This window comes from Candida orthopsilosis (genome assembly GCF_000315875.1).
Source record: "Candida orthopsilosis Co 90-125, chromosome 4 draft sequence".
In the NCBI taxonomy this organism is placed as follows: Eukaryota; Fungi; Ascomycota; class Pichiomycetes; order Serinales; family Debaryomycetaceae; genus Lodderomyces; species Lodderomyces orthopsilosis.
In genome coordinates, this window is record NC_018297.1 from 1226396 (window position 1) to 1237396 (window position 11001).

General features: G+C 37.0%; 4 protein-coding genes across 4 annotated transcripts; 2 read left to right on the top strand and 2 right to left on the bottom strand. All coding sequences in view use genetic code 12, as the record gives it.

Moving 5' to 3' along the window:
- Window positions 1-267: 267 nt before the first annotated feature.
- Window positions 268-960, top strand: CORT_0D06100 (hypothetical protein; the record flags this gene model as incomplete). The annotated part of the gene is made up of 1 exon (XM_003869532.1): window positions 268-960. One exon carries the CDS (start codon window positions 268-270, stop codon window positions 958-960), a length of 693 nt encoding a protein of 230 aa, XP_003869581.1.
- A 581-nt stretch (window positions 961-1541) lies between these two features.
- Window positions 1542-3677, top strand: CORT_0D06110 (hypothetical protein; the record flags this gene model as incomplete). The annotated part of the gene is made up of 1 exon (XM_003869533.1): window positions 1542-3677. The coding sequence occupies one exon, from the start codon at window positions 1542-1544 to the stop codon at window positions 3675-3677; it is 2136 nt and encodes a 711-aa protein (XP_003869582.1).
- Window positions 3678-3774: 97 nt separating this feature from the next.
- Window positions 3775-6162, bottom strand: CORT_0D06120 (hypothetical protein; the record flags this gene model as incomplete). Its single annotated transcript, XM_003869534.1, has 1 exon — window positions 3775-6162. The coding sequence occupies one exon, from the start codon at window positions 6160-6162 to the stop codon at window positions 3775-3777; it is 2388 nt and encodes a 795-aa protein (XP_003869583.1).
- Window positions 6163-7254: 1092 nt separating this feature from the next.
- On the bottom strand, window positions 7255-9429 carry CORT_0D06130 (Bcr1 transcription factor; the record flags this gene model as incomplete). The annotated part of the gene is made up of 1 exon (XM_003869535.1): window positions 7255-9429. The coding sequence occupies one exon, from the start codon at window positions 9427-9429 to the stop codon at window positions 7255-7257; it is 2175 nt and encodes a 724-aa protein (XP_003869584.1).
- Between the last annotated feature and the right edge of the window lie 1572 nt (window positions 9430-11001).

Below are 11001 nucleotides of genomic sequence, written 5' to 3' on the forward strand. Positions count from 1 at the left end.
TTTTTTACCCCTTTATAGGGGTGGATGAGATTGTTGTTTGGAGTTTTTCGTCAATGATAGCTAAGCTCTTACATGGGACCACGTTTGCAAGTTACAAATGACAGATCCTTGTTTAGCCGATCGGAGATGCAATTTTTTCTTAATCGTTTGCCTGTGATTTGCTTTTTTATTGTTCTCGATTATTTATCGTCTTAAATTAGAGATAACCTGTGCGTACTTGCCCCCCCTGAGTTCATTTATCACCAACTCTCCAACGCAGCACCAACAATGAATTGGCTATTGATTTTATACTTCCTTGTGACTGCAATTGCATTGCCCTTTGAAGATGTTATCCCCTTTGACCAAGATGGACCTACAAAAGAGGAAGGGGCTTCGGTAGCAAGGACATTGGTTAATAGAGAATCACTTGCTAGTGTTAGTACCATCAAAACATGGAAGCTGAAAGATGGCGAAACAAAACAATTGCCCGTTGTCAATATGGAATACTACGCAGATTGCGATGAAGATGGTGATCCATATTGGTTAGTTATAGATGTTGGAGGTGCTAATCAAAATATTATCAAGGGACTGCCTTTCAGTTTTGCAATTAGAGACGGGGATCATCCAGATTGGGAAAAAGTTCCATCAAATTACCCCGGAAAACGTGAAGGATCTAACGCGGGCTCGCCAAGAGTTCAATTAACAGGTAGATTGGAGTATGTAAACTTTTTCAACCCATTGGATCCTCGTAGATTAAATTTGGAAAGATGTTTTGTCAAGAGACACCCAGATTCAACATTGTGGCTTCCTGGATCCATCGTCTCCCCACACAAGTCTCATTGGGTGAAGCTTAAAGTTGAAGGTGTGTACATCATCGGTGGATTTGGTGACACAGCATATATTGGTGACATTGAACCGGAATTGTACCATGCTGCAGAGATCATACCACCTTCAGACGGTGATGAAGGAAGGGGAGAGTAATGCTTGTGATCGTTGTAGATTTACTTTTGCTAGATGTAACATGGGTTTTACTAATTTTTTACAAATTTGGTGGGAAATTTGATTGGTAATTGTAGCTCCAGAATTGGTTAAAACTCTATCTCGAGAAGGTTCCATTATTATCTAAACTCTGATCAAATAGAATGTTTCCATTATGGGATGATACATTGATGTCAGTTGGAAACCTAAATCAACCCCACAAAACTGAACTTTAAAGAAGAAGAAGAGGAATAATAATAATTGAAACGTCTTTTTATAACGCGTTTGAATTTATTTCGGAAATTGCGCGAGATCAAAGGAAATACCATTCTCTCTCTGTATGCATCGGAAAAAACAGAAAATGTGACAACTGATGAAACATAGAGATACCAATTTCCGATAAAGTTTCAAAGACATTTTCATCTTGTGTTTGGTGGAAAAAGCGCCAACATGCACCCCACATTCGGCGGAATTGGACCAACCTAATTTATATGCTCGAAATGCACACACACATATATATATAAAGTGATGAACTTCACCACCGATTCTCAACAATGTTTCTCTGTCAAAACTAACTAAACATTATGCCCTCACAAAAGACAATCAAAGAATCCAAAACAGATGTGTTAATCATTGGTGCTGGTCCATCAGGATTGATGTGTGCCTTATGGTTAGCAAGGTGTGGAATCCCTTGTAGAATCATTGATAAACGTGCTGGTAATATCTTTGCTGGTCAAGCCGATGGTTTACAGAGTCGTTCATTTGAAATCTTCCAATCTTTTAGTGAAGATCCGTTTGATTTTGTTACTTTAGATAAAGCTTGGAAAGCTGCAAATCATATGATGGAAATGAGTTTCTGGTCACCGAACGAAAAGGGAACTTTGGCAAGAAAGTCACGTATTCCTGATTTTATTCCTGGTATTTCAAGATTTCATGAATGTGTTATTCATCAAGGGAAAATTGAAAATTGGCTCAATACTTCAATTGATCAGTTTTCGGAAGGTAAAATTAATGTTGAACGTCCATATTTGCCAATCTCGATTAAAATTGATGAAACAAAGAAGGAGGATCAAGATTATGCTGTTGAGGTATTGGTCAAAAAGTTATCGGATGATTTAGCCAAGCCAGAACAATATGGAAATATTTCAAATGGGTTATTTAGAGCATTTGAAGGTGATCAAGATAAGTTTTATGCTGACCATGTTAGTGATGGCAACGTCGAAGACTTTGAACTTATCAAGGCCAAGTATGTTCTTGGTTCTGATGGTGCTCATAGTTGGGTTAGAAAGCAATTGGAGATTGAAATGCAAGGAGAAACGACTGATTTCATTTGGGGTGTTATTGATATGGTTCCAATCACAGATTTCCCTGACATCAGAAGCAGATGTGCAATCCATTCAAAAGATTGTGGATCAATGATGGTTATTCCTAGGGAAAATGACTTGTGTCGTCTCTACATTCAATTAAAAGAAGTTGCCAGAGAAGATGATGGCAACGATGGCAATGGAACTAAGGCAAAGGGAAGAATTGATCGGTCTAAAATCACTCCTGAATCTATTGTGAAACAGGCCAAGGAAATCATCCAACCTTTCAACTTGGACGTTACTGATGTAAGTTGGTTTACTGGGTATCAAATTGGCCAACGTGTTGCTACTGGATTCCAAAGAAACAATCGTGTGTTTATTTCCGGTGATGCATGCCATACCCATTCACCAAAAGCTGGTCAAGGTATGAATGTATCAATGCAAGATACGTACAACTTGGGTTTCAAGTTGGCATTGGTTTGTAAAGGATTGGCTAAACTGGACATTTTACAAACATATCAGTTGGAGAGAAAGAAAGTTGCTCATGATTTAATTGAATTTGATCATAAATTCTCACGCTTGTTTAGTAGAAAACCAATGATTCCAAATGCTGAAACATTAGATGGAAGTAGAGATGCCGGTGGTGTTGATTTGGATGAATTCCATCAAGTTTATGTACAAGGAGGAAAATTTGCTAGTGGAACCATTTCCGATTATCAAGATTCAATCATGGTTAAGAAAACTGGTGCTAAATCCCGTCTAGGTGAAGAATCCGAAGGAGATTTTCATCCTTTGGCGAACAAGGTCCCTGTTGGTAGAAGATTGTTTAGTGATTTGGTATTGGGTCATATTGATTACAAGTTGGTGCATTTGGCTGATAAGATGCCTTCAGACGGAAGATTTAGAGTAGTGATTTTCCCTGGTGATTTACATCAATACAAATCTAATTGGGATGTTTTGAACAAGTTTAATGATGTGCTTGAAGCTAAAGATAGTTTTATGAAGCGTTACACTCCAGTTAATGCTTTCCAGAGCTCAGTGATTGAGATCTTAACTATTCATGCCTCACTGAGATTTGATATTGAATTTCATGATTTCCCCCAATTTACTAGATCAGTTGATTTCAAAGGACGTACTGATTATTGGAGAATTTTCTGTGGTGCTGGAAAAGCCTATGATGGCACTGCTGTTGACATTTACAAGACTTTTGGAATTGATAAACAAGCTGGTGCTATGTTGATTGTTAGACCAGATAGTCATGTTGCTCAAGTGGTTGAGTTTTCCATAGATGGATTGAAACAAGTTGACGAATATTTCAGTGGATTTATGATTGACCAGAGGAATAATGTGTTACCTGAAAAGGACAAGAGTGTCAATGATGCTACAAGATTCGTTCAACCAAAGTTAGGAGTTTAAGTGGAGTCCCATGAATAGTGTTGTAGTTCTGATATATGACTTTTATTTACAGATTGGTATACGTTATATAATGCTAATAGTTCTATCTACAACGTCTCTAATCCTGTTTCTGGTTCGACCAATTCTCCCTCATTTTCCTCTTTTGTGATAGTTTCTTTTGTTCCCAAAACTTTTCCGCTTCAAACACCGCATTCAAAGCTTTCCCCATTGTATCAAAATCAGTCATTAATCCAACATGAGCTGCATCACTAGCAAATTTACCCACAATTTCTCCTGTACCAGTATGCTTATCATAAAAAGTGAACCCTTTTTTCTCTGGCATCAACCATTTTTGATGAATAACTCCGTCACCATGACCATAAAAGAATTCGTAATAATTGCCATCTTTAATATCTTGTCTCAGACGCACCAAAGATCCACGTACCGAGGGAATTTTGTTTCCGTATACAATGGCCATTGGTGGGTATTCTGCTGCTAATTTGGGATCATGTTCTAGTGATTGGACGTATTTTTTGGTTGATTCTAGAGTTTCACTCAAGTATCGATACGATTCAGCAAATGTAAACGAATAATGATCAGGATGGGGTGTTGATTGGGTTCCAGTGGAATCAATACCTGGTACTGATGTTGTTGCCGCTGGTGGTTGTGGTTCGGAAGCAGTAGAGCCGCTAGTTGGTGGAGGTGGAGTAGTTGATGAAGAAGAAGAAGACATTGCTGTTGTATCAGCATTAGTCTTGCTCTTTTTCAATGATGTAGAACGATACATTTTGGAAAACTTTGAACTAATCAGATTGATGCTAGGGAAAGTTGATGATGAAGTAATGGATGATGGTGGTGAAGGAGATCTGGTGCTTCTTAAACTTGACATACTTGAACTCGTCCCCACACGATCTTGATCTCTAAGCTTTTTAGCTTTAGCTTCAGCTTCAATTTTCCTTTTTTCTGAAACCAATGGATTTAAATTATATTCAACCCAATTATCAGGATTGAAAAAATCAATCTTGTATTTTTCTTTAGTTTTGTAATTATAAAAAGTTTCACCACTTAATGGTAAAAAGATAAAACTTGATCTCATCATAAAATTCGATTCAAAAGTAAGGATCTTGTCTGACAATAATACTGAATCACCAAATCTAATAGGACCAAGAATATTTAAACATTCACTTGGTGAACCGACATAAACCACAGATCGAAATAATTTGGGATTTCTTTGCACTGCTCCATGAACCATTAATCCACCCATTGAATGAGCAATGACCAAGGTTGGTTTCCCTGTTTCTTGATAAATTTTGGTGAGGAATTGTTCCAATTTACGTGAGACGTAACCACCACTTAATCGCCAATCATAACCAAATTCATGAATGTTTACTTTTGGATTAGCGTCTAGTTTCTTGATTAGCTTCCGACAAATGTCGATTGGTCCAATATGAGATAAAATTCCATCGGGGTATATTTTATCCTCTGCATTCCATTCATCTTCCTTATTTGGGCCCAACAAAAGATTAATTTTCCTTAAATTGAATCCTGCCTTCAATGGAATCCAAACTCGTTTACGGGTTTTGGTATCTCGGAGAATAGATCCTCTGTATCCTCCCATTATCACAATATTACCATCAATTCGATCATAGATCGTTTCATAATCAGCCACTTCCTTTTTCTTGTGGGGGATCAATTCAGTTAAATTGGATGTTATCGTATGTTTAATTGCTTCTGATCTTCCACCATCAACTCCCTTGTACCCTTTGAAATAATTTTCTTCGTCAAGCGTACTTATTGATTGTTGTCGTTGCAATCTCAATTCAACTTTACGATGCAATTCTTCGTCAACCTTGTGTTCTTCATCATGACCAACAAATGGCACATCAATTTTCTTCAACAGAGTAAAATGCCGCGTTAAATTTTCTCGTAATGATGAAAAACCTCCGCCAAATGGTAATGAAAATGAAAATACTTTTTGATGTGGATTGTATTGTTTCATTTTATCATCGGTGAATGTATGATCACCAACTTTCACTTCTTGATCTTCAGTTGGTTGATCGGGATTAGCGGTGGGGTGAACTCTGTTCTTATCAGCTTCATATTCATCATGTACATCCTTGATTGAATCACCGCCTACTAATGATTCAGCATCGGATTTAGTTAATCGACGGCTTAATGTGTGGGTCACTGAAACTGGATTATAGTCACGAACTTGCGACTCGTCATCATCGGCATCACCATTTCCACCGACTGCGTCATAACTATGCACATTGACACTATCATTTCCCTCTTCTTCTTTTTCCTCCTCCTCCTCCTCTTGTTCTTCCTCACTGTCCATGCTATCCTCCTCATTCAGTATATCTTCTGCATTCAATAATTTGGCCTGATACCCAGTCCCTGTAAGGCCATCAATCGTCGGTTGCGGCAGCAAAAAGCTTAATTGATCTGAGGGTGATTTAGGTGGAGATGTCAACGGTGATTGCTCTTTTACAGCATTAGTAACCATGATGAGACAAAAGCAAAATAGTAGTATCTATAGTAGAAGTTCAGTGTGGTTGTCTCAACGATGAGCAAAAATGTATGGGGTTGTTGTTTGTTCGGAAGTCGGAGCGATGGGGATGGAATATTACGGGAAAAAAAATAACGGGGGATATGCGCGGGTATATATTAAAAGGAACGACAAAAGCGTGTCTGTCTTGTTAGTGAAGGACTCTATTGTAGAGTAAGCTAAATGGTTTAGCCTTCCAGTTAGTTGGTGGGGGAAATAGAAGAAGAAAACGAAGTAAATTTAATTGGTTAGTTAATTGGTAATATAATCTTAAATAATCGGTTCTTTGTCTTATTGTGTATGGAAAAAGTAATTAAATGATATCGTTTATAACCTGGAATACTCCACCGGCTGTAAAGATAAAATACAATAATCAGAACGCAAGATCTAGATCGTTAAACAACAATACCACCACTATGATTACTATAGTCACTAACCACCCCACAAAAGATATAGTAAATGGTCCCAACCGACTAATATTCCTCTCATAACCATTTTTATCAGAAGAAATGTATATATACTATACATATATATATATATATGACTACTATGCTAAGCATTTTCCTTGATGAAATATTTTGACATATTTTTTGTCTTAATTATTTTTTCTTTATTACAAGCTTTTTATCGCCGTACAGATAAAGGGAGAAAGAGCGTTATTAATTTTAAAGTCACAATAGCAGAAATATACATAAACCCAAAATAAGACCGAAGTGTCCATGAAATGTAGAAATGGAGATGTGATCGAAATAAAGACTAAGACACTTGTCTTCATTCAATTAATAAGAGCTTAAGTAGTTGATTTATGAGACTGTTTATCCTTAAAATTTTTCTTATGACCTTATGCAACGTTTTGCGTCAAAATTTTTATTTTTTCAAATTTATTGTTTTTCATATTGAGTCGGATATAAATATTTAAATCCGATCCCTCGGTCTTAGAAAAGATAAAGTTAGATTTTCGTTTTATATTTTGGTACATATCTATACGATAGCAAAAATAAACTTTTATATCTTACCAAGATTATTCGTACAGAATCTATACATTTTCTCCTATTGTCTTTTTTCTTCATTATTCAATACCCCTTTCAACCAATTGCTTTTGCCTGTTGACGAAGAGGCAGAATCACCCACTGTTGTATTCACAGTACTTGTAGTGGTAACATCTGTAGTATTTGTAACATTGGTACTTTCATCGTTATGTATCAAACTTCCCACACTACCAATGCTATGTCCATTGGTATCTCTAACATCTCTCATTTCTCCATCACTTGTACTCGTATTCATATTGGTGGTTCCATTGGATGAGAGGGAATTACCTGGTATTGGTAGATTTTTTATGGATGGTAAGCTGGGTGTTCCGTTACCATTATGAATAATATCGGGACGACTATGTTCATGTGTTTGAGTTGTTGGTGTTGAGGTCAGGGGAAATTGTTGTGACAAGGGTGATTTCATTGTACCATTAGTGTTGGCCATTGAAGATGCCCTGGGATGAGGTACTGATAATGAACTTTGCAGATGTTGCAGTTGCAGCTGCAGCTGTTGTTGTTGCATTGACAATGGAGTCCTACTATTTGACCCAAATGACATATGAAACATTGGTGATAATGGACTTACTAAATTAGGTGTTGATGATGCAACTGATGATGCAGATTTAGGAGGCGGTGGAAAACTAGCACCGATATTCTTTAACCCACTAATTGTACTATGAGAAGAAACAGGATGTACTTCACTCATTGCTGATCTTGGAACTGGTACTTGTGCCAGTTTGATTTCATCATTCATGAGATCCACATCTTCGTCACTTTCATATGTTGAATGATGTAGTGATAATGGCTGTGGTCTCTTTTTTGGTTTGAATGTATGTGTAGGTAGTTTCAATTCAACAGAGGAGACAGTTGTATTACTCTGAGGAGGGGAGTGCTGCTGCTGCTGCTGTTGCTGCTCATATGAATTCCTCTGTATAGGAGGCAACGTAGTTTGTTGCAAACTTTGCAGTTGATCAACTTGGTGAGGCAATGGGGGTAATGGTTTGTGATATGTTGATTGTGACATCAGTTGTTGACCATCAGGCGAATGTTGTGCAAATTGAGACTGTTGTAGATGCAGTTGCAGATGTGATTGCTGTAATGGAACCAGATACTGTCCATTCATATATCCACCCGGCATTGGCACCTGACTTGTAAATGTTTGAGCTTGGGGTAAGGATGGTTGTTGTTGTTGTTGTTGTTGTTGTTGCTGTCCTTGAATAGGATAGTTACCAGACATATACATTTGATTACCATAATGAGATTGATTGAATGAAGGAATTGAATTTTGTGAAGTTGGAAGTGGTGAATTTTGTCCATAGGTGTATTGTGGTTGTCGTTGTTGCAGTTGCAGTTGCAGTTGCTGCAAACTTGCCTCATGTTGTTTCTTTTGTTCACTTTGTTTTAACTTCTTTTTCATTTTTGATCGTTCAATCAATAATTTACTATCACTCTTGTCTTTGGTTAAATAAGTCTCATAAGCATGAACTGTTTGTTTATGTTGACGTAGGTTATCCAACCTACTGAAATTTTTCGAACAATAAGGACACGTAAAAGGTCGTTCACCAGTGTGTTTTCTCTTGTGTCTTGCCAAATGTTCACTTCGAGTAAATGACATATTACAACCAGGATATCCAGTACATTGAAATACTCTTCCTTTACTCGATCGTTTACTTTTGGGTTTTGAACCATTGGTATTGTTTGAAGATGACGATGCTGCCGATTCTGTTGATGAGGAGGATGAAATGGTTGATATAGTAGATACAGTTGAATGGGTGGCATTGGTTACAGTTGGTGTCAATTGTGGAAATGAAGATAAGGCACTGGCATTGTTATTAGTGTTGTTACTATTGTTGTTGTTGTTGTTGTTGTTGTTGTTGTTGTTGTTGTTGGCGATGTTGTTGACATTACTAGTGAGTGGTGGTGGTGCCCTTAAAGAAGGTAAAGGATAGTGGTGTTGTGAAGATATTATAGGCGGAGGAGGTAGTGTTGAATTCAATTGCGATCGTTGCGATTGTGGGTATTGTTGTTGAGGCAGTTGCAGGGAATTAAATGGACGATGGGATGAGTGATGATGAGCCGATATTGGGGGCAATGAAGTTATTCCGGGTAAATGTGGCTGTGGTAGATGTTGTTGCTGTTGTTGTTGCATTTGCAGCTGTTGTCGAGGAGACAGGGATGACTGTATTGAATTCATTTGCAACGGTGAATAATGGGTATCCTAGTGGGTATTTTTTATGTAGGAGACTCTTAGTTATGATTAACGATATTCAAAATGCAATAGTTTGTTGCTGTACTATTTTTAAACATGTATTCCCACCTGTGAAAAATGTGTTGTAGACTTGTGTGTAAACGGTATGAATAGAAGACGTAGTGAAACACCAGAATAAGCTCCAACGTACTGTTGAGCTTTTAAACGTTGTAAAAGAGAGAGTTAGATGTGCATCCAATACTTTGGTTGTGTGGATAAAGGAGTAGTACTGAGTAATGTTTTTTTCTGTTGCCCAGTAAACTGTTTTTTTCCCCTTCTTGATTGTCAAAGTCGACGCTAAATCCTCCTAGTACCCTAATAGATGGAATCTATGGCGGTGTAGTTGTTAAAAGAACTGACTCTTTGGTTGGTGGTTGGTTGTTGTAAAAAAAAAATTTCTCTCTTTCCAAAGCCGTGCTCCTTTTTCTTTTTCGTCTCTCGTTGTTTACTGTTGTTGTATTGTTATTGTTATTGTTGTTTTTGTTAATTGTTCTATATGTCGTTTTTTTTTTCTTTTTTCGCCTTTCTGTGTGCGTTCTGTGTCGTTAATTTCTCTCTTCTTTTGACGCAAGGTGACGTAACAGGAGTGAGAGTGATCAGAGTGAGGGATTTTTTATCTAAAAGGAGAGGGTGTATCTTATACCAACCAATTGGATAGATATGATTGTAGTTTGAAGCTTTACAGTCAACCGTCCACTGTTACATTTTGCTGGTTGTTATTTTATTCTTTTGTACATATATATGCAATGGTACTTACTCTTCGGAATTGAGTTTTACACTTCTTTTTTTTTTAGTTTAACAACTGCATTTTAAAGGTCGAGGGATACTTTTTTACTTCATTGCTGGTTGTTTCGATTGATTAAAGTTTAGATCATACTTGTATACACACTAGTCCACGTAGTACTTTGCATTGTAGTCGTATAATGCGGCAGGCTGTTCTTTAAGCTTAAGGTATGTGGTATTGTTGTGAAATAATGCAATGCACGATTTTGTCTTGTTTTTTGTCTCTTTTGTCTCTTTTGTCACATTTTCTAAATTCTTTTTTTCTTTTGTTTTTTGTTTGTGACGCTCACTCTTAAGTCACTTAAAATACCAAGTTTGTATTAGTTCAGTGGGGATATCGGTATTAGTAAAACACATTTATTCCCGCTCTATTGAATCGGGTACATGTTTCTTATCCTTAGCTAACCATTGCAATTAATCTATCTACTCTTATTTTGCTATATGCGGAGGAGGCTATATATAACTTAATTAATTGTTTCAAAATTTATTACCACCAATGCATGAAAAAATTAAGGAACGTGAGATTTTACTGTTTAAAGAACAAAAAAAGGTCAGTAAAATTTCTCTTTAAACACGTATGTACATATACATCACATTCGAAACATCTCACACAAAAGGATACCATACTAATAAACGAGAGAAGTTAGACGATAACTGCCACTTCTTAATTCTAAAAAGTTTGTGTCCATGTGATATACCGCTAAATTAGATGAGACTGATACACACAAAGAGATA